This window comes from Rhincodon typus, chromosome 37, assembly GCF_021869965.1.
Source record: "Rhincodon typus isolate 14 chromosome 37, sRhiTyp1.1, whole genome shotgun sequence".
Lineage (NCBI taxonomy): Eukaryota > Metazoa > Chordata > Chondrichthyes > Orectolobiformes > Rhincodontidae > Rhincodon > Rhincodon typus.
This window is the reverse complement of record NC_063368.1, coordinates 6,736,228-6,760,096: the sequence shown is the minus strand read 5'-3', so window position 1 is coordinate 6,760,096 and position 23,869 is coordinate 6,736,228. Positions and strand designations below refer to the sequence as shown.

General features: G+C 41.7%; 2 protein-coding genes across 4 annotated transcripts in view; one reads left to right on the top strand and one right to left on the bottom strand.

Annotated features, from left to right (window-relative positions):
* LOC109928638 overlaps nucleotides 1–23,869 on the top strand; it is a 77,876-nt gene that overhangs the window by 35,676 nt on the left and 18,331 nt on the right. For 2 of the 3 annotated variants that reach the window (XM_048617729.1, XM_048617728.1), the window contains exon 3: nucleotides 19,088–19,163. In XM_048617729.1, the coding sequence (XP_048473686.1) occupies nucleotides 19,088–19,163 (76 nt within the window). Of the gene's footprint in view, nucleotides 1–4,203; nucleotides 4,402–19,087; nucleotides 19,164–23,869 lie in introns of those variants that run through there. The other variant, XR_007265709.1, reaches the window with a different exon arrangement.
* Nucleotides 2,169–23,869, bottom strand: part of LOC109928633 (tumor necrosis factor ligand superfamily member 13B-like) — a 45,109-nt gene continuing 23,408 nt past the window's right edge. The window contains exon 2 of the mRNA XM_020528564.2: nucleotides 2,169–4,622. Within this exon, the coding sequence (XP_020384153.1) occupies nucleotides 3,615–4,475 (861 nt within the window). The 5' untranslated portion in view covers nucleotides 4,476–4,622 and the 3' untranslated portion in view covers nucleotides 2,169–3,614. The remainder of the gene's footprint in view (nucleotides 4,623–23,869) is intronic.

Below are 23,869 nucleotides of genomic sequence, written 5' to 3'. Positions count from 1 at the left end.
ACATATTATTTGTGTAGATTCACTTGATATTAGTGGAGCTACTGACACCAAATGTAGAAGGATGTCCATAATGCAGTGGTACTGTCCCTACCTCTTGTCCATGACACCTTGGTTCAAGTCCCACCTGCTTCAGAGATGTGTCACAACATATCTGAACAGGTTGCTTGGAAAATTTCTGGCAGGATACCCACATCATGTATTCCACGAAGGATTAGTTCAGTGTTGATTAAACAGTCAATGTTTATTGCGTATTACATCTAAGATTGATGATTGTCTCTTGCAGTGTGGAATCAGGCCATTTGGCCCATTGAGACCACATCAACCCTCCGAAGAGCATCCCTCCCAGAACCAACCCCCTACCCTATCCCTGCAATCCTGCATTTCCCATGGCTAATCCCCTAGCCTGCGCATCCCTGTTTACTATGGGCGATTTAGCGTGACCAATCGACCTACCCTGCATATCTTTGGACTGTGGGAGGGAACCCAGGCAGACATGGGGAGAATGTGCAAACTCCACAAAGACAGTTGCCCGAGGTTAGAATCAAACCCAGGTCCCTGGTGCCATGAGGCAGCATTGATAACCACTGAGACACCATCCCATCCTCCAATGAGTCACCATGCTACTCGAGGAAACAAACAAAGGGCTGAAATAAAAACAGAAAGTATTGGAAAAACCAAATGGCCTGACAGCATTTGTGGAGAGAGAACCAGAGTTATAGAGTTCGAGTCCAAAAAAAAGTTCTTTGGTACCCCCATACAAAACCTTGTTGGCTCTCTCAAATCATCTCAAATTTCTCTCCATTCTGTGTCAGACAGTCCTTATTTATAGATTCTAATGACTTCCCCATGACAGCTGTTAAACTGACAGGTCAATAACTTCCTGGTTTCTATTCACACATTTTTTAAAAAGTGAAGTTACACAAAGGGACAAACCCTGTTTTGAGAAATGTTGAGTCACAAAAAGATTGTTTGCAAGCACAGCAAGTAAATAGGAAAACAAAATGGTGTTTATTGCAAGGCAAATGGAATATTTACTGCAGAATCTTAGTGAGACCACATCTGGAGTATCATGTACAATTTTAGATATAATTTCAGCTTATAATTGCATTAGAAGCAGCTGAAAAGGTTCATTTGGCTAGAATCATAACATTGTTACAGTGTAGAAAGATGCAATTCAGCACATACCAACCCTCTGAAGACCATGCCACCCAGACTCAACCCACACACCCACCTAACCTGCACATTGCAGGGCAATTTTTAGCATGGCCAATCCACCTAACCTGCACATCTTTGGACTGTGGGAGAAAACCAGATCACCTGGAGGAAACCTGCACAGATACGGGGAGAACATGCAAACTCCACACAGACAGAGGCTGGAACTGAACCCACGTCCCTGGTGCTGTGCAGCAACAGTGCTGGCCATCATGCCACAGCTAAGTTATTCTCTGGGATAAAAGGTTTGTCATATGAAGAAAAATTGAACAAATTACACGTCAGAGTTTGGTAGAATGAGGGGCGATCTTCGTGAAAATTATAAGATTCTGAGGGGATCAATCAGGATGAATTCTGGGAGGCTGTTCATCAATGTGGGAAAGACCAAAATTAAAGGACATGTTTTAAAAATAAATGGTCTCATTATCAAAATGGAAAGGTGGAGAATTTTTCTTTCTAAAATGGTCATTAGTCTGTGGGCTTTTCTTGCCCAGAAAACGACGGATGCTGGTTCGTTGAATTTATTCAAGGCTGAGTTCGACAGATTTGTGGTAGGCAAGGGATTCAAAGGGTATGGGGCCAGGCAGAAAAGTAAGGTTGAAACCACAATGAGATTAGCCACAAACTTACTGAATGGCAGAGAAGGCTCAAAGAGCTTCCTCCTGTTCCTAAGTTCTACCTTCCAATGTTGATGCTATCCTATCTGAGGACGGTACCATGCCTACTCCCCACTCCAACCTCTGATCCAGTCTTCCTCAGACACAGAAGTCTAATACAGAACCCTAAAGAGCCAGAGATTCTTGAGAATGCCCAATAGTGTTGTCAGTGGATAATCTGATCCAAAAATCAATATAATATTTGATTCCCAGTTATTAGATATTAGGCCAATAATAAGAGTTTTTCAAAATAAACTTTATTCATCTGATCAAACAAATATATACACAAGGCATAAAACATTCTGTGCAGTATTAAAGTCATGTCATACTTCACAAGTAAGTTTTGATGACAGGACAGTATATTGTAGTGTTCACTCTAAACTTCTGCCCATTCATTCAGACATCTGGCTTCTACGTAAACATTCGAATAGAAAATATGCTGTATTTACATGTAGGCTTCAAAATACTCAATTACACTTATTGCCAAGAAAGAAGGACATCAGTTTATGACTGTTCACCATATTACCCTTGTGATAGCTACATCAAGCTTCTTTCCATCCTTTAACATGTTGTCCTGTACGATGGAAGGTGCATCTCTGAAACACTCAAGTCTCAAAAGGATCTTGCTGTGGGAAGTCAGCAATTTTCAGACATAGAAAGGGATACTCTAGTATATTACACAGTGAAATACTACAGACATTATTAATTAAGCCTGTTTTAATATCCATCAAATACAGTCAGTAGTCCCAGTCACTATTGTCTCTCCCTGCAGTTTGAAGGAAGAATTTTGATGCACACAAGTTAAGATTTAAACCTTCAGGTGCGATACTGCCACGCTATATTAGGGTTGTGGTGCATTGACATTAAGAAAATACTGACCTCTTTCTTTAAACTATGCTTATGTCATACTTGACTGGCTTCTAAATTATCTTGTTGGAATGTGTATATCACCAGTTCCTCTCTGCGGACCATAGTCAATGCCCGAGAGTTGAGGTTGTGTACATATTCAGCCTGGATTCTGTCGACACTCTCTGCCCCTTACTGTCGATCACTCTCCATTCTCCGGGACTAGCTTCTAGTGGTCCCGTGTCCTGTAATTCCATCTGTGTGAGGGGGCATTGACTCTGGCATTTTCATTATATTCTCACTCTGGCTTTGTCATCAGACGTATTTCCCTCACTGGATGTATATCACTGTTCTTCACTGGCAGCTCTTTGGCTATGTTGAATCTTCATGGGTGTCTTCCTCCAGCATCTACTTGGCTCATCCTGTTGCTCAGACAGGCTTTGTTTCTTGCAGGATGTGGACAGAGCTTCCTTTGGTGAGATGTCCGTATTGCAGCTACTGCAAACCATAGAGATACAGGATGTTGCCTTGCATCTTAGCTTCTTGTGGTTTGACAAATTCTGGGCTGCCTTCTCTGAATCGTGTATCCTCAATTTCCTCCAAATGCAAAACAGGATGGCACACTGGGTGAGATGACTCTATTCAAATCCACTGACAATTTCCTTTAGCTGTCCTTTGCAGAAAACAGCTGAAACATTCTGAAGATACTAACTGCCGTTCTATTTTCAACCGTTTCTTTTGTTCTCCTGTTTGTGCAGTCAAAGGCGAAATTTGTTTGATTTTTCCAAAGCAAAGAAAACCTTAGGGCCGTTTGTCTACCAAAGCTAAGAAGGAATCCCTATTGGCAGAGCTTTCTCCTTACATTCTGAGCTACTTTGCCTTGAATGCTTTGGGCTACATTTATATCAGTTGTATCGCTCCAAAGAATGTCCCATCTCCATTTAATGCAACATGGGCTTGCAGTCGTGGTATTACAAGTTCAAGCTCATCCCCTGCTTCAAGCTTTGCAACACCAGCAGTGAAGCAAGAATTATTTGGACAACAGGCAGGCATGTTTTGGATGCATCGAAATAGGATTGAGGTCTGTGGCTCATTGCCAACAATGTTGGCCTTGATTCTTTTAACGAAATGTCCCATTGTAAAAATATTGTCCTTATACCACACTTGACTGTAAATCAGAAAGAAACCAGCTTCTTTCACGGAGATCTTGTTCTCTTTTTTGTCGAGAGCAGTTCCTTTTCTCAAGCTAAGAATCCATGGGACAATTGTCTCCTCCGCGTGATTCTGATTCAAAACAGATCTTCGTTCAACTCGACAGGTTTGTTGATGCCTTCCTGGGATGCATTTTTGACAATTGCTGGCTCTTACGACTGGCCTTTGGTCATTTGTTGCAATCAGTTGCACAAACGACTGCTGGATTTGTTCAGGAAGTGACCTTCTGCTTCGAAATTTCACTTCTCCATCACTTAATTTCTCCACACTGTGCAGCTTTGTCGTGAGAAATTCACTGACCTGATTGACTGAGCTGCTCCCGTTCGCTGCTTGCCCCTTGGTCCCTTTAGCTAAATGGTCTAGTTGGAATTTGTAGGTCTCCAGCTCCTCCCTCATCGATGAGATTTCTGCCCTCAATGCGAGGACGTGGTGCAAAGCAACTGCTGCTACATAAGCCGACATCAGGGCTGCTGAGGTGAAGACACAGGCTGAGTAGATCAAACATCTGTGTTGTATGTCGAAGCCAGTCTTTTCTTGGTCTGCGTTCATCTTTATCACAAATTCCGCTTTTTGACGGAACTAGTGCAACAATTCAAAACTAGAGTGCCATTTCCTGTCAGCTGGTGCTTTTAAGACGTGTAATTCTTAGTGTTTCTCTTTGATATCAATCTGAAAAATCTTTTGCTGTATCTGTGGCTGCGGGAGAATATAACAATGCAAATTGTGCATGTTAGTTTTCTGATAACATAACTGAATCATTTACCATAAGAACAGAGAGGGCGAAGGGGAAAACTCATATCTGTATCTCATTTGACCTCCTGCTGTAAAGTCAGATTGGCTCATTGAGAAGAATGCTAACTATCGACATTAGATTTTTCACTTTAAACTTTTAACACTGGCTTTATCAGCTGGTACGATTACAACAATTAAAAGGCATCTGGATGGGTATATGAATAGGAAGGGTTTAGAGGAAATAGTCCAAACACTGGCAAGTGGGACCAAATTAATGTAGAATATCTGGTGGGCATGGACAAATTGGACCGAAGGGTCTGCTTCCGTGCTGTACATCCCTATGACTGTAATTGTCCTTTTGGTAACTGGTTGCCAAACAGATGAAATCTTAGAACTGCCTTTTTTTAAAAATTTCAAACATATACTTTATTCATAAAAAAAGTCTTTACATATAAGATTCAATTCTACTGTCTATGTGGGATTTGCATGGTCTCACCATGTCTGCGTGGGTTTCCTCCCGGTGCGCCGGTTTCCTCCCACAGTCCAAAAATGTGCAGCTTAGGTGGATTGGCTATGCTAAATTTCCCATAGTGCCCAGGGATATGCAGGTTGGGTAGGTTAATCATGAGAAATGCAGGGATTGGGTAGAGGGTTAGGTCTGGGTGGGATGCTGTTTGGAGAGTTGTTGAGGACTCGATGGGCTGAATGGCCTGCTTCCACACTATAGGGATTCTATGGATAGGATATCCATAGTCACTGAAGTAGTTCAGTTCTGTACAGTAGCATATGAAGAAAACAAGCAAAAATTGGAGTTTCACTCTACTCAACAAACAAACCAAAGGCATCTCTTACTTGACCCAGACTATATTTACATGCATTTGAGCATCAGGAGGGACTTTTTTCAAGAATATACTTTATTTAGAGAAATTTCTTTATGTACATGCATAGTCACAAACGCAGTTTGGGCTCTGTACAGTAGCATATCAATGAAACAAACATTGGAGTTTGACTCTATCCAAACAAACCAAAGGCATTAGAACTGTTTCCCCGTTAGTCAGGACATGAGAGGAATAAAAGTTTATTTTTAACCAGTTGAATTTTTTGCGAGGATTGAGTGACATTGTGTGAGGGTTGGGGTTAGGGTTAGGTTTAGAGTTAATGTGACATTGTAACAAGCCTTAAATGAAAAGTGAGGTGCAATTGGACTACTAGTCCATAATTAGAAGCACGAATCAAATTTGATTGCCACCTTATTAATCAAACAGTAGCTTTCAGGTAAACACTTGTAAATGGCCCAAGCACCAAAATGTTGCAGCTAGCGGGTCACAGTGTGGAGTCAAATGGCAAGTTAATGTTTCCAGTACATCCGATACACCCAAAATATTAACATTAGAAGGTCTCAATGTAATTATGAATGAGGAAGGCTCTTTGCTCCATTTGGATTCTAAACTATTCCTTAAATTATTCCAGGAATTTGGAATTGTTCATTCAACATATTGGTCACTGTTTTTGTGAATTTCCACCTATCAAACTTACCTTTTTCCAGTTTAAACATGTAACCTTCAGGGTCCTTATTCACAGTTCAATTTCCTGTATTATTTAAGGGAAATTTTTTTTATTCTCCAAAAAACCTTACATTTAAGACCATTTTTCAAAAGATGACCTTCCCACAAATACAAATTTCTCCAAATGTTAGTCCAAACTCCAGCGCTTAATGTCAGGTCATGGGCCTAGGTGCTACTCTCTGCAGTTCTCCCGATATTTTCACCTTCCAAATCTGAGATCCCATCAAGATACATGGGAGCAACGGCACCAGCAAGTTCCCTTTGCCACTCACTAGGCTATGTAGCCTCCTGACTTGGAAATTCCCTCACTGTTGCTGGGTCAAAATTCAGGAGCTCTCTCCTTGATAGTGTTATGAGTGCACCCACACCAAATGGACAGCAGAATTCAAGAAAACAGCTCACCACCTTCTCATGTGAGTGTCATTTGCAGGACCAGCATTGATTTGTCCATTCCTAATTGCCCCAGAAAAGATGGTAATCAGTAATAACCAGACTCTCTGAATCGCTGCAGTGCCTGGGGTGTAGGAACATGCTGTTGGGGGGGTGGGGAGGTTGGGTTCCAGGACTTTTGACCCAGAAGCAGTGAAGGAGTAGCGATGTATACCCAAGTCAAGATGGTATGTGGCTTGAAATTGTTTGATTGTAGATTCTATACAAAATATGTACGGGAAATCCTATCTCATTCATTCTTTTCATTAGACATTTAAACATGACTTGTGGAGTGTATGTGACATTTCCACGTGAAACACTTTGGACTTTTCCAGATTAAACTTCACCTGCTGTTACTCTGCCCTGTAAAAATTTAGTCCTTAAACGGCTTAAGAAGTTTCCAGACTGTTTACCATTGGTATTTTACTCTCCTCATGTAAGCTGTTGCTATGATTACTTAATATCTCCATTATTGTTGATCATAAGAGCTCCAGATGGTAGAGAATAAACTAGATGAACCATATTATGTTCCACATAGCAGGTCCAATGTTGCTGTTTTCAACAATGGCACCGTTCTTGTTATGTAAACAAGATTTAGTTACAACATTTAAAAGACATTTGGACAGGTACATGAACAGAAAAGGTTTAGAGGGATATGGGCCAAGCACAAGCGAATGGGACTAGTTTAGTTTGGGAAACCTGATCAGCATGGACAAGTTGGACTGAAGGGTCTGTTTCTGTGCTGTATGACCCTATGACATGGGCTGTGGCAGAGAATTTAAGAAAATCAGGTGAGATGACAAGTAGTTTGAGCAACAAGGTTAGCTGGCTGGACTTCATAGATTGGTGCTGTTAATCTGGTCCCCTCAGGGGCCCCTGGCTGACAGATATAAACAGGAGTGTCAGGGATTCTGCTCATCCTAGAGCCTGCTCTAAGCGAGCTGTATGAGTGCCATGTATTTTGTACGTGTAAATAAAGGGTGACTTGGTGATGGGATATTGCCCTTCATGGAGTTATTTCAAGGCCTTTCTCATTGTCAAGACTGAAGAGTTGCATTCGCATTTTTCAGCGAAGTCTTGGAATATCAAGACCAAGACATCAAGCTAGTGAGTGGCAAGAGGCCAATAAATGTGAATGATTGTTCAATATCGCCCTCTTGCTAATCTCACCTCATTAATACACAGTCTCCCATTCTCCCATGTGCCAGACAGAAATTAAGACACTGAGAACTCCCGACATGAAAGTCTGTCCTGTAACTCCAGCTCACTGCCTGCTTCCCTGGGCCTCCATCTTGGACAGCAGATACCAACATATCAGGGCACACCCCCTGGGCACCAGCTTCATATACCCCATCCCCATCCACAACATTGGCATCCAACATGTGCCAGCCATTCCCAAATCATCATGTCACATTTCCAATGCACTTGTGATGTGCTTCTTCAATTCAATGCTGCACGTTAGGTGTGTTGGTAGGTCTCATTGCAAAGCTGCTGCAATGATATTTTGTACATAGGGACTCACAGATTGGGCCTGGTTGCATTTCAGGAGTCATAGTCATAGAGTCACACGGAACAGACTTTTCGGTCCAACCAGTCCCTACCGACCATAATCCCAAACTAAACTAGTCCCACTTGCCTGCATTTGGCCCACATCCCTCCAAACATTTTTTTATTCATGCACTTATCTAAATGTCTTTTAAATGTTATAACTGTACCTATATACACCACTTCCTCTGGAAGTTCATTACACGCACGAACCACTCTGTGTAAAAAAAAAAATCCCTCATCTTTTTTTAAATCTTTCTCCTTAGTCTTATTCTCTTACCACTCACTCATTTTCCATAGCATCCCAGTCTCCTTGCCTTTAATTTTATTTAACCAGACCTTAAAAGCTCACAGTATTAAAACAGAAATTGCTCAAAAAACTCAGCAGGTCTGACAGGGAGAGAAGGCAGAGCGAATGCTTTCTTCATCACAGGGCCAGAAATGTTAACTTTATTTTCTCTCCACAGATGCTGCTGAGTTTTTCCAGCAATCTCTGCTTTGCTTTCTGATTTTCAGCATCCGCGTTTCTTTTAAGCTCACAATATTTCTGTCTTGTCTTGCTGTTTAGTGCAGCTTATCATGAATCAATCGAAGGGCCGGATGTGTTTCTGTACAACATCTGGCTACATCAGCATTACTCCTGCATGGTGTGCTAGCTGCATTTGTGTTAAACACACTGCATGTACTTCAAGCAAACAGCCATACCTCAAATCTAAGGAGGAGTGGTTCTCAGTCAAGCCCAGGACAATACCTTTCAGGCAGGGAGCATGCAAATCAAAGGCACCCTCTGATACCAGTCCAGGGGCTTGGGCAAGATCAGTCAGCCTCTTGGGGCAGTCAAGATAGGACCCTCTTCTCATAGAAGGGAAGGAGTTGATTGTCAAGTACCCCACTACTCGGCCTGACTGTTTCAACCCTCTCATTTGATGTTAGCTCCTGGAATGAGACAAGTAGAGTGACTGGGTGAGATGAAAGTAGGCGAGGTACAAGCAACAGAGGCGTATATGTCACCATAGCTGACGGGAAGGTTGCGAGGCGTCCCAAGTGATGGAGCAGGCAGCGCTGAGTGTGTGCAGGGTCTGTAGTGCGATGGAGGTAGAGAGAGAGGGAGTGAAGGAAGATCAGTAGTGAGGGTGGTAGAGCTTTGGTGGGAGGTGGGCAAAGACACAGTGATACTATGAGGGTGATATAGCCAAGAGAAGGTGGTGGTGCTCATCCTCGTGGAGTGGAGAAAATTGACCATCTCCAGCCCTGCTGGGTATTTCTCCAGGCAGCGAAGACCGCGCTGACCCAAGTGGCAACTTCAGACCATACTGGCGGAGTCTAGTGTCTTGGCCTCCTGTGCCAGGCCTCAGGCAAGAAGACATCTGTCTTCTGCACCACCATCTCCACTAGGATCGCCACAAGGAACCAATTTCCCATTGTCCGGGGCTAGTGTTACCATCAGTGCCAGGCAGCATCAGACTGCCAGCTCTTAACTGGGTGCACAACAGCCATTTACATGAGGTGCTGCCGTCAGGGATTCTGGAATATCCTGGCAGTGGTGAACTGCTCCGCCTTAGACATATGAAAGGATGAGGCTACCATTGGGCAAGAGGGACACCATAGGGACAAGCTCGGTAGTTAATGAGGCAAATTTCAGAAGATCAAGAGAGGAAGCTCACTAGGCCTCTTAGAGAGAAACCCTCCGTGAAACTCGACAAACTGACACTTTGCTGATTTCTGGTCAGATTCAGCCCTGAGAGATTGTTGATAAGTTATGAAGGGAATAGATAAGATAGAAGCAGGAAGGTTGTTTCCACTGGCGGGAGAAACTAGGACTAGGGGGCATAGCCTCAAAATAAGGGGGAGCTGATTTAAGACTGAATTGAGGAGGAATTTCTTCACTCAATGGGTTGTGAACCTGTGGAATTCCACAATCAGTGAAACAGTTGAAGCTACCTTGTTGAGTGTTTTTAAGGCAAAGATTTTTGAACGGTAAAGGAATCAAGTGTTATAGTAAACGAGCAGGTAAGTGGAGCTGAATCCGCAAAAAGATCAGCCATGATCTTATTGAATGGCAGAGTGGGCTCGATGGGCCGAATGGCCTACGCCTGCTCCTATTTCTTATGTACTTATGTTCAGCAAAGGATATTGCTTAAAGGAAGTTGTAAAGAGTTCCTCAGGTACTTCGCAAAAAAGCAGAGAGAATGTTCAGAGTAAACATCAGAAAATGAAGAAAATTGACAAGAGAAGCAGAGGTAGTACAAGCAAAAGATTTTTCATGCAGCAGGTGGTTGAAAGTGTGGTGAAACAGTTCCAATTGAAGCATTCAAAAGACAGTTCAATTGTTTTCTGAGAAAGAGCAATGTTTACGGTGAAGAGGAAAATAGGAAGAGAATGACATAATGCGAGATGAACATTCAAAGAACCAGTACAGACATGATGGGCCGAATGACATCCTTCTGCCTCATAGTAATTTTTTGTTCTGTGAAAAGGCAGAGAAGGCATGTTTAATTGAACAAGTAAACCTGTGAAAAGTAACACTGTTGTTAATAATTTTTAGTCTCTGATAATGAGTGGTTAATTAAACTGGTGAGAGAGAATGTTAGAGGAAGACAATGACCAGGAATGGTGCCTTGTTATAGAATCCCCACAATGTGGAAGCAGGCAACTGAGCCCCACGAATCCACACCGACCCTCCAAAGAGTATCCCACTCACCCACACACACCCTACCCTATCCAGAGTACCCTGCATTTGCCATGGTTAATCCACCTAGCCTACATGTCCCTGGTCACTATGGGCAATTTAGTACGGCCTGACAACAGATTTCCTTCTCTAAAGGACATTACTGAACCAGATGGGTTTTCCTAACAATTAACAGTGGCTACATAGTTACCATTAGCCTCATATTTCATTCCTGTCTGTATTATTGAATTAAAATTTCACCAGCTGCCCTGATGGGATTTGAATCCAATTCCTCAGATGGACTATGGTTCTGGATTTCAAATCTAGTGACATTAACATGCTTGTTCTTCATAGGTGAAAATGAATATGACATTAATTAGAATTCAATGAGCTGAGTTCCACACATGATGTGTTTGAAGGGGATTAGTCAGTCCAATTGGAGCATTATTGATGTGCTGCATTGGACACATAGGTACTGCTAGTGCTGATGAGATACTTGTCTGTCTGAAGTTGTGAAGCTCAAATCTCCTGTAGGCCAGTGTGACCTCTTCTGTTTACAGGAGGTAAGGCTATGAGACAAGGATCAGAAATAGACCATTCAGCCCATCAAGCCTGCTCTGCCATACAATAAGATCATGGCCGATAAGATGATTCTTCAGCTCCACTTTCCTGCCTTATCCCCAGGATCCTTGATTCCCTTAATAATTACAAAATCTCTCTATTTTAGGCTTAAACATGTTTAATGCCCCAGCCTCAATTGCTCTCTGTGGTAAAGACTTCCAAAGACTGACTAACCTCAGAAAAAAAATTCTCTTCACCTTGGTCTTACATGAGTGACCTCTTACTCTGAGGTTATGTTTTCTGGGCCTACACGCTCCCATTTGATTCAAGCACAATGACTCTAATTCCAATTGTGGTATAGCTTTTTGAAATCTTTCCCCCTTTAAATGCTCTTCAGCTCTTCTATTATTCCTGTCAAAATGCATAACCTCACATTATATTCCATCCATCAAGTGTTTGTGAGACTGTCATGTAGCAAAGACCTCCACAAGGTTCTCTCATGTCACTGGATTTTGAACCTCTTCAGCAATACTTCCAGGATATTCATGAGGTGCTTTTCTGAACCTCCCTGTGAGTGTTTCTATTCTATTAGCTTCATGTTGAAGAATTTTTTTTGGCAAGTATTATTCAGGCATTCTGGTAGTATCCTACCCAACTTAGCTGAGCTCTCTGCAGGAGTTTGTAACTTGTGAGACATCACTATTAGGGTGAGAATTTCAGTATCAGGAACTTTGTCTTGTCAAATAATCTTGAGCAGCCTCTGCAAGTAGATCATGTGAAATGGTTTGCTTGGATGCATAGGGTAAACTGTCACATCTCACAAGCTTACAGGGTGTGGGCAAGGCAACTGCTCTGTGCAGCTTCACTCTTTTTGAGAAACTAATTCCTCTTCACTTCAAGGCAGTTTCTCATAACTTGCTAAAGGCAACATCAGCCTTGACTCTTCTGGCATTGACTTCAAAGTGAATTACTGTGGAGAGTGAGCTGCCAAAGTATTTATTGACTGTGTCAAATTTTTGATCATTGACTACAACAGATGGCATGTCTTTGTAGGGCAGGTTGATACATGTCTTCAATCTTGTTAGTGCTAATTGTAAGACAGGGTTATTACATCAGGTGAGGAGTGGTCTATGCTGTGCTGTATTCATTGTTCCGAATAGGCAGCTAGGGCAGAGCCACTAGAAAAAGAGAAAGTCATCAAACACAGCTTCATACACTTTGTTATTAGCTTGAAGTCTTCCAAAGTTGAAGACTGAATCATTTGTGGGCCATCTAATGTGGGTGACACTTCCACTAACACAGAATGCTTTGGCAAATCCGGCTGAGAACATCATGCTGAACATTCCTCTGCCCTGCTTCAACCTATTTGTGGCTGAGAAGGTGTCAGAAGCATTTCCACTGTCCAGGACTTGAGAAAACATCTTTCATGGAATTACTTTACAACAGCAATGCATTTTTCAGCAAAGACAACTTTTGCCAAAGATTTTCCATTAGCCCTCACGCATTTCTCAAATCAACAAAAACTGTATATAAATTACACCTCTGCTGTTGGTATTTCTCCTGGAGATGACAAACAGCAAACACGATGTCAATTGCATCATGACCATTCCTGAAGCTGCCTTGGCTTTCTGGTAAGATGTCCTGTTTGAGATTCAGCACCTAACAGTCTCAAGTCTACTGCAAACCCATCAACGCATGGCAGAGAGATTCCTAAATGTTCATTACTGGCTCAACAATTTCCCTTCTTTATGTATAAGTGAATAATTGCATTGTTGAATTCCTGAAAAATGGCTTCTTGTTTCCACATTATCTGAGAGATTTGGTGTATTTGTCTGTAAGAATTATGCCTCTTCACTTGTATATTTGATTAGTGATTGCATCTAACCCTTATGAAATGCCACTAGGCAGGGGACCAATTGCTTTCATGATTTCAACTGTGTTGGGGGTGTCAGCAAATGACATAATAAGGCAAGTGGACAATTGATTTTGAGGTCAGTTCCGAACATTGTTGGAATGTTTTCACCTTCTCTCCAGAATTTTGGACAAGTCTGTAATCAGCGTGATCCCAGAAGCCCATGGATCATGGTTTGTCTTCAAGGAAGCATTGTTACAAGCTGTGATTTGCACATTTACCTATTAACCGAGTCAACTGTCTTGCATCTCTCTAAGTTGTGATTTCACAAAGCAGATGAAAGGTCATTACTATAGGCTTTCTTGTGGTCCCTCCACCTTTGACTCTTTTCACTGTAAATGCTGAAGGAAAAAGCACTTCATCGTCTAGCTGGTTCTTCTACAATCACTTCAGAGTGACAACATCTGTAGTTTACATAGCAACAGTGATGTATGTGGGAGACAATGTAAATTCTGGTTGGTGCATTGCTGGATAGCATAAATTTTACTGTAAAGCCATTTCTTGTCCTCTGCCACCTTTCAGGCAAATCATTTGAACCAATACTTTGCCAGAGCAGGCAATGGCCTTACCTGACATCTCTTTCTAAAAGCTTGATAATTTACGTTGTTCTGTTCAAATGCACCTTCATCTAGTTACCTAGTTCTTGGCTAAACTTCAAGTGGTGAAGATTAGTGGGGGGAAGCCAGAGGATTGGGAAGCCTTTAAAACCAGGAGAGGATAGCAAAGGGAGTTGAAGATGAAACATGAGGCTAAACGAGTTAGCAACATAGAAAAACATTGCAAGACTTTTATTTAGATATATAACAGGTAAGAGAGAGGCAAGGGTGGACACTGGGCTGCTGGAAAATGAGGCTGGAGAAGTAGTAATGGGGAACAAAGAAATGGCAGAGGAACTGAATAGGTACTTTGCATCAGTTTTCCTGGTGGAAGACACCAGTAACGTGCCAGAACTTCAAGAGATTCAGGGGCAGAGGTGAGTGTAGAGACCATCTCTAAGGAGAATGTGCTGAAAGAGTTGAAATTTCTGAAGGTAGATTAACTGCCTGGACCAGATGGACTACACCCCATGGTTCTGAAGGAGATAGCTGAGAGAGATTGTGGAGGCATTGGTGGTGATCTTTCAGGAATCACTGGAGGCAGGCAGGGTCCCACAGCACTAGAAAATGGCTAAAGTAACAATCCTGTTTAAGAAGGGAGGGAGACAGAAGACAGGAAACTATAGGCTAGTTAGCCTGACCGGCTAATCTGATGGAATTGTTTGAGAGGGTATCCAGTAATTTAGACAAAGGAAAGCCAGTGGACATGATCTATTTGGATTTCCAGAAGGCCTTTAACAAGGTGCTGCACAGGTGGCTGCTAAATCAGATAAGAGTCCATGCTTTTAGGGCAAGGTTCTGGCATGGACATGGGATTGGCTAACTGGCAGAAGGCAGAGGGCAGAGGGTGGGAATAAAGGGGTCTTTTTCAGGATGGCAGCCCGTGACCAGTGGAGTTTTGGGAGCACAACTATTCACATTATACATTACAATGTGGACAAAGCAACTGAGGGCATTGTTGCTAAGTTTGCAGATGACACAGGGATAAGTGGAGGGACAGGTAGTGTTGAGGAAGTAGGGAGTCTGTAGAGGGATATGTTAGCATTCATTTCAAGAGGGCTAGAATACAAGAGCAGAGATTTACTGCTGAGAGTGTGTAAGCTCTGGTCAGACTGCAGTTAGAACATTGTGAGCAATTTTGGGCCTTGTATCTAAGGATACAGGGCTGGTGTTGAAGGAGGTCCAGAGGAGATTTACAAGAATGATCCCATGGATGAAGGGCTGGTCACATGAGGAGCAGATGATGTCTCTGCGTCTGTACTTGATGAAGTTTAGAAGGATGAGGGGGGGAAATCTCATTGAAACTTACAGAAAACTGAGAGGCTTTGATAGAGTGGACATGGAAAAGATGTATCCACTAGTTGGTGAGACGAGGGCCCAAGGGCACAGCCTCAGAGGGATGGAATGACCCTTTAGAACTGAGATGAAAAGGAAGTTCTTCAGCCAGAAGGTGGTGACTCTGTGGAACTCATTGCTGCAGAGGGATGTGGAGGCCAAGTCATTTAGAGTCTTTAAGACAGAGATAGATAGGTTCTTGATTAGTGAGGGAATCCAGGGTCACAGGGAGTAGGCACAAGAACTGGTTTGAGAAACATATCAGCCATAATCAAATGTTGGAGCAAACTTAATGGATCAAATGTCCTAATTTTTGTCCATGTCTTATGGTCTTATTTGCACACCTTTACCGTAGATCCCTGAACTCCAACCCAAAAATGATGTCAACCTCTATCTTCAAAACTTCAATGGTTTAATGAACATGCATGGGATTTTTTGGAGATTGAGTTCTATTGATTCTGATTTCTCTCTTAATTGACCTAGCTCTAATTTTCCCCACCAGAGGAAAGATCTTCTCCAAATCTAACTTATTGAATCACTATATTATGTGAAACTCAAAGATTAGATCATTCCCTCAACTCTCTAAACGCAAAGTAATGCAAAACCAAGTTTTTATACAATCTATCTTCATAATATATTATTCCTGGTAGATCTGTGAATCCCAGGGTGCATTTGCTTTCCCTCCTGTATTAACTGGCTCCTTCCTTTCTTTTACCTTATGCAGTTCTACTCTCTGCCAAAAGGTGTCAGTCCCACAACAAGGAATACTGTGTTTCTGCCACAATTTTGAGGTGATAGGTATCTCCAGACTTCCTTTGCAAAGGCACATTCCAGCAGGAAATGCGTGACAGTCTCAACCACCCCACAGCCACTTTGAAGGTAGCATGCGGTGGCGCAGAGAGTCCAGGCAGACAAGAAGGATCTTACAGGTAATGCCCTTTTCACTGCCAGGCAAGCAATGCCTTGGTGCTGGTTGAAAAGGTTTGGCGATGAGGCATTCTGCCAAATGACTTTGACAGTCTGCTCAGGAACCACGCGACACGATCCACCCTCGCCTTTTCCCATAGGGTCTCGAGGACGCTACGTGCTAGCCATTTCCTGATGGACTTATGATCAAAAGTGGTTCTGTTTGCAAATTTCTCCTCGAAGGACGGCTGATATGAAATGGTCCAACTACTTGGAGCAGTCCGCAATAGCAACACTGGGGACAGGTAGAATCTCAGCACGTAGTGACACTTGGTGTTTACATACCAAGGGTCTACACACAGCTTGATGCAGCTGTGCACAAAGGTGGTCATCAGGATGGGGGCAGCGTTGAGTGCATTTCTCCCCCTTTTATCTGGAGGTTTTGCATTGCAACTATGTGAACACAGTCCAATTTTAACCTTACAGATAGATTGCGTGACCACCATAGCCCAGAGTGGGAAATAGACCTTATCGCCATTTCAGGATGGGCTATTGCCAGCAGAATTATTAATGAGGAAAAGACTTGGAGTACAGCTTCTTTCACTGTCCAAGAAATCAAATAGCACAATGGAGACCATGATAGAATGAGACAATGTGAAGAAGCTCAAAGTCAGATATCAACCAGAAACTTCAATCCTTGACGTTGAGCAAGAGAATTGTCGGATCTACAACCAGGAGAAGTAGTATAGATCTGAGAGGGACAGCAATAGAAATTATTATTGAGATAACAGAATAGCCAAGAGCATATTTCTTAGAAATGTCAGGTGCTGTAAGGAGAAATCAAAGAGCCTTAGTGCCCATGAACAGAGCACCAGTGCAAGCATGGCCTTACGACTTAAAGACATGAGGGGCTTTTTTTTTTAAAAACACAGAGGGTGGTTCTTGTGTGGAATGAACTTCCAGAGGAAGTGCTGGATATGGGTATAGTTACAATGTTTAAAAGACATTTAGATAAGTACATGAATAAGAAATTTTTGGAGCGATATGGGCCAAACGCAGGCAGGTGGGACTAGTTTAGTCCGAGATTATGGCCAGCATAGACTGGTTATACCAAAGGGTCTGTTTCCATGCTGATTAACTCTAAGACTTCAATCCTGAAAGCCAATATGCACCAAAGGAAGGTGTGCTCAAGCAGAATAAAGGAAGAGTTGTTATAGTTTGCAACTTCAGAAACAGAGCAAAATCAGCGAAGGTTATCATACGGCCAAAAAGACTTTCCCTGTGCTGTTTGCAGTGAGGTGAAATGCTATATCTTAAATAATGGGAACACATGGAGTAATAGCACAATAACTGACGGGATCATTGTCATGACATAATGTGGCATAACACGACCAAGCAAGAGTGAAGAAAGGATATGTCATGAAGAAAACAATTTGAGTGAATATGGGTCAATGCCTGAATACAGTTTTAGTATGTAAATAAGGATGGAGTGGTATTGCAGGCTGGTATATTCCTGGCTGCTAAAATACAGATAGTTTGCTAGCTTGGCCAAACACCAAGGGATGCTGGGTACATTGGCCAAGTAAAAACTGTTTCAACCTATTAAGTGAGTTTCCCTGATTGGTCTGAATTATAAAAATTTCCAGAAAACCCCATCCTAAAAGGTATAAAAACATAGTTCATCAGCAGACCACTCTTTTGAATCTTCTCAAGGCGTTCTAGGGAGACCAGTACGGCAAGAGGCAGAGACCAGCTGACCATCCAGAGGGTGAAAGAGCGAAAGAGAGAAAGAGAGAAAGCAGCTTCTCAAACCCAGAGACAGAGCTAAGGAGAGAGCAACTGCACAAGTCCACAAGAGACTCAGGAAGCACTGTAATCTTAAGGAGCCAAATAGGATTACAGATAGTATGCTTGGTATTAAAGGTTATTCTAACTTATTTCCTAATAAAGTTGGGATTGTTTTGAATTGGTACTGGCTTGTGTTTGTAGTGATTTGACCACTTCGGTATTGTGGATCACCTAGGCAAATTCATTCATAACATTCTGTTGTCTTACTTGTTTTAAGAAGAAACTAGACAACAGTAGGGACTGGAAACAGTGTAGAACCCTCAGGCTATGTACCTGACAAGAAATGTATATTGTGATTATCAAGAGTATTGAAACTGTACTGAGGCATCCAAAAAGTGGGACATCCGAGAAGAAGAAAAATTGAATTCTATTGGACTTTCTGTATATTTGAAATGTTTTGCACTTGGGCTATATGCCTAATTTGGAATGTACATTGTAAATATTAAGACAATCACAATTGCATTGAGGCACAAGAGTGGAACATGATGCATGGAGACAAGTTCAATTTCATTGTGTTTTCTGTAATTTTCAAGTTTAATGTTTCATCAGGTACTTTCACAAATTTTATGAATAAGGTATATTTTTGGAAATAAAACTCCAACCACCAGAGGGATCTGGGCATCTGCTACATGAAGCATAAAATGTTAGGGATAGCAAATAATTAGGAAGGCAAATTAAATGTTGGTGATTGTTGCAAATAAAATTAAATAAAGAAATAAGGAAGTGTCGCTACAGCTCTAAGTTAGACTAAATCTAGACTACTGTGTAGTGTTCTGGTCTCCTTGTTTGATTTTTAAAAATTGCTTAGACAAGCAATTCAGCAAAAATTTACTTAACTCATTCCTGAGATGAAGTGCTTATCTGATGAGGAAAGATTGAACAGGTTAGGCCTGCTTGGGAGAGATACATAGATGGATAGATGGATAGAATTTCATTATCACTTATATTTGTGAAAATACAATAAAATGTGTACAAATCACCACAAAAACAGCACCAATCAATTACACAAGCTATACATTAAAAAAGGCAAAGTTAAGACAATATTATTTTTGTTCATTTCACAGCCTCTTGGTTTTATGAATTTCTTCCTGCTAGAGAACGGAGCCACAACTGGACTGAGACCTTCTCCAACTTCCAAGGGTAATCTTATTGAAACATATCAAATCCTGTGGGATCTGGGTAAGGTGGATACCTGAAGGATGTTTCTTCTTGTCAAGGAGACTAAAATCATGGGACATTGTTTAAAATTAAGAATACTTTAATAATATTTCAAGAAGCAGTTGGAAATGGCACTTAGGGCTAAAGGGATCAAACAATACTGGAGTAAAGCAGGAACAGGATATTGAGTTAGATCATCAGCCATCGTCATAATGAATGGCAGAGCAGGCTCAAAGGCAAAATGGCCTACTCCTACTTCTATATCTATGTTTCTATGTTAATTAGAGGGCTCCTATTTAATACAGTGATGAAAATAATCTATTTTTCTTAGAAGCTTGTTAGAGTGTGGAATTTATTTCTCCAGATGGTAGTGATGGCTGTGTCTTTATACAAAGCTGATAGATAAGGGAGTCAAAGGTTGTGGAGTGCAGTTTGGAAAATGGAGCTGAGACCACGACCAGGTCAGCCACTGCCCAGTGCAGACACAGAAAAGATCTACCTACTTTCATATTGGATCCCCATTGCAATAAAGCCCAATATTCTATTTGATTTCCTAATTACTGTTGAAACTGCATGCTGATATTTTTTGAGAAATATCAGCCAGGACACACAGATCCCTCTGTATCTCAGCAGTCTGCAGACTCGCTCCACTTAAAAATAATTTTATACTTTTCCGTTTTTCTTGATAAAATGAAAAAGCCCACATTTTCCAACTCTTCTGCCAAATTTTTGCCCACTCGTTTAAACTTATCTAAGTACCTTTGCAACTCTCTGTATTTTCCCCACAACTTGATTTCCTACTTATTTTCATGACATCAAAACATTTAGCTAACCTATATTCAATCCCTTTAACCAAGTCCTTAATATAAGATGTAAATGGTCAAGGCCCCAACGTTAACCCCTTTCGCATTCCACTAGAATCATAGAATCCCTACAGTGTGGAAGCAAGCCATTCAGCCCATCAAGACCACATCAACCCTCTGGAGAGCATCCAACCCAGACCCACACCCCACCCCATTCCTGTAACCCTGCATTTCTCATGGCTAACCCACCCAGCCTGCACATTCCTGGACACTACAGGCAATTTAGCATGGCCAATCTACCTAACCTGCACATCTTTGGACTATAGGAGGAAAGCAGAGCACCCAAAGGAAACCCACGCAGACATGGGGTGAACATGCAAACTTCACACAACAGTCACCCGAGGGTGGAATTGAACCCATGTCCCTGGTGCTGTGAGGCAGCAGTGCTAACCACTGAGTCACTATGCCACCACTAGCTAAAGTTTTCCTAACTGTAAACTGACCTACTTATCTATACTCTCTGTTTCCCGTTGGCTAATCAATCTTCTACACAGGTAATATAACTCCCCATGCCATATGCTTGTGTCTGAATGTGTTTATATTTTATGTTGTGGAGGTGCCAGTGTTGGACTGGGGTGGACGAAGTAAGAAGTCACACGACACCACGTTATAGTCCAACCTGTTTTTTTGAAATCACAAGCTTTTGGAGCACTGCTCCTTTGTACTATCTTTTGACCTCTCTGCCTATAAATTCTGTGTCTGTGCACTTCCCTCCACTCCACCTAACAAAGAAGCAACATTCTGAAACCTTGTGATTTCAAATAAATTGGTTGGCCTATAATCTGGTATTGTGTGACTTCTGATCTAATATTTTATGTGGCTTATTTACCTCTACAGATATCTGCTGGAAATTGTAATATAGTATATCTACTTGTTCCCATTTATCAACACTACTCCCTACATTTTATTACACAAGATAGAGGGTGGAACCAATAAATTCAGTGAACGCTGGATACAAAATCAAGGAATATACAGGATTGGATAAAGAGAAAATGGAAGGTTTATGGCAGATACCAAGGGCTCAAAACAGCAGAAACCCGAGGAGTACAGAATATGCAAAGGGGAACTTAAAATGGAAATTGGGAGAGTAAAAAGGGGGCAAGAAAGGATAATGGTAGGTAAAATAAAGGATAATCACAAGTTATCTTACAAGTATATTGAGGGTAAAAGGATAACTAGGGGAGAAGTAAGGTCCATTAAGGACCACAATGATATTTTGTGCATGGAGCTGGAGGACGTAGGTAGCATTCTAAATAAATACTTTATGTCATTGTCCATTAGTGTGGATATGAAAATCAGGGAAAAGAACTATGTTATAATAAAGAAATTAGCATAGAGAAAGAGGAGGTTCTGACTGTCTGGCAGGCTTAAAAGTAGAGAAAGTAGATGAAATCTATCACAGGCCATTGAGTAAAGTAAGGGAAGAAATAGCAAGGACACTGGTAATAATTTCAATGCAGGAGAGGCACCAGAGGACTAGAGGGTAGCCATTCTGGTACCATTATTGAAGGAGGAAGGGTTAAAACAGAAAACTACAGGCAAATCAGTTCAACCTCACTGGTCGGGAAATTATTGGAAGTAATTCTGATGCACAGAATTAATCTGCACATGGAGAGGAAAAGATAACCCAAGAACAGTCAGCGTGATTTTGTTAAGGGGAAGTCATGTCTGACAAACTTTGTTGATTTTTTTAAAGCAGTGTGTATATATAAGGGTAAGGCATTTGACATAGTTTACCTGCACCACTGCAAGGCTCTTGACGAGAGACTGTTAGCAAACGTAAGAGTCCATGGGATCCGAGGATCCAGAATTGACTGAGCAGCAGGAAATAGAGGGTGATGACAAGGAGTTTTTTTTTGTGCCTGGAAGCCTGTGTCTAGTGGGGTATCACAGGGATCAGAGTCTGGGTCCTTGCTATTGTGGTATATTTAAACAATTTAGACTTGAATGTAGGAGGGTTGATCAGTAAGTTTGCAGATGAAATGAAGATTGGTGGGGCAGTAAAGAGTGATGAGGACAGCCTCAGATTAAGAGGATATAGATAGTGTAGTAATTGTAATGAGGTGAGTCAGCTGGACCTCCCAGAATATGAGTTCCCTGATTGGGGCTGATAATCTGGTCCAATCAGGGAACCCTGGCTGGCAGATGTAAACAGGGGTGCCAAAGATTTGGCACTCTGAGAGCTAACTCTAAAGAGGCAATACTAGGGACAAATGTGTAGATAAATAAATGTATAAATAAAGTGTGACTTGGTAACGGGATCTTGGCCTCTGAGGAGTTATTGTAGTGGCAATGAAAGTAAAGCACACTCCTGAAGAAACTCGCTCGCAACAGTCATCTTTGAGTTAGGAAAAGCATTTCTTACATCACACCTTTGTTAGGAAGTTTGACCTGTTCGACCCTACTGCTGAAGACTGTGTCCAATATTTGGAAAGAATGCATCATCATCTCTGGGCAAACAACATTGTGGTTTATGAAAAGCAAAAAGGTAATTCTCCTGACAGTTTTTTCTGTTATTAGGAGCCAAAGCTTTTTCTGTTATTAGGAGCTTAACTTTCTGTGCAGTACCATACAGTCATACAGTTGTACAGCACAGAAACAGGCCCCTTCATTCCAACTCATCAATGCTGATCAGACATCCCAATCTGACCTAGTCCCTGTTGACAGAATTTGGCCCATATCCCTCTGAATCCTTCTTATTCATATACACATCCTTTTAAATGTTGTAATTGTACCAGCTTCCACCACTTCCTCTGGCAGCTCATTCCATACATGCACCACCCTCTGCATGGGAAAGTTACCCCTCAGGTCCTTTTTTAAAATCTTTCCCCTCTCGCCTTAAACCTATGCCTAATTTTGGGTGCCACACCCTAGGAAGACGACCTTGGCTATTCACAATACCCATGTTCCTCATGATTTTATAAACCTCTATAAGGTCACCCCTCAGCCTCCTATGCTCCAAGGTATAAAGCCCTAGCGTCTCCCTATAGCTTAAACTGTCCAGTACTGGTAATGTCTTTGTAATGTTTTCTGCACCCTCAAGTTGAACAACATCTTTGATATAGAAGATACTAAAACCTTTGAAGAATTGATGGACATAGTTCAGGAATATTATAACCCCAAACCTCCTCTAATTCTGAGACATTATCGCTTTTACTCAGCAATTCGAGAACTGGGGGAATCTGTATTGGGATTTTTCACTAGGTTAACTCGACTGGCAGAAGCATGTGACCTTGGTTCAAGTGTTAATGAAAATCTCAGATCAATTGTGGGGTCTGTGAGGTCCAGCTGACTTACCTCATTACAATCACTACACTATCTATATTCTCATTTAATCTAAGGCTGTCCTCATCACTGTTTACTGCCCCACCAATCTTCATTTCACCTATAAAGATGTAACTATGCAAAACTATGCTGAAGCCCAACTGAGCTTCAAACAGACACTACGACTGGCTTTTTAATTGGAAATGGTTGCGTAGCCAAACCATAGCTTTCAGGGAAGTAAAGAAACAGCTGTCATCCTCTATGATCCCAAGAAAGATCTCGTAATGATACTCGATGCCTCCCCTTATGGCTTCAGGGTGGTATTAGCTCAGAGGCAGCCCAATGGAGAGGAACATCCAATAGCATATGCATCCAGGACTAATGCAGATTGTAAAAATGCCCAGATACAGAAAGATGAATTGGCTGTCACATTTGGAGACATGAAGTTCCAACATACCTTTATGGATGAAAATTTGTGATAATAACGGACTACAAATCCCTACTTTGGTCTGCTCAAAGAGGACAAGACAGTGCCACCCATAGTCTCAGGCTGCATTCAGC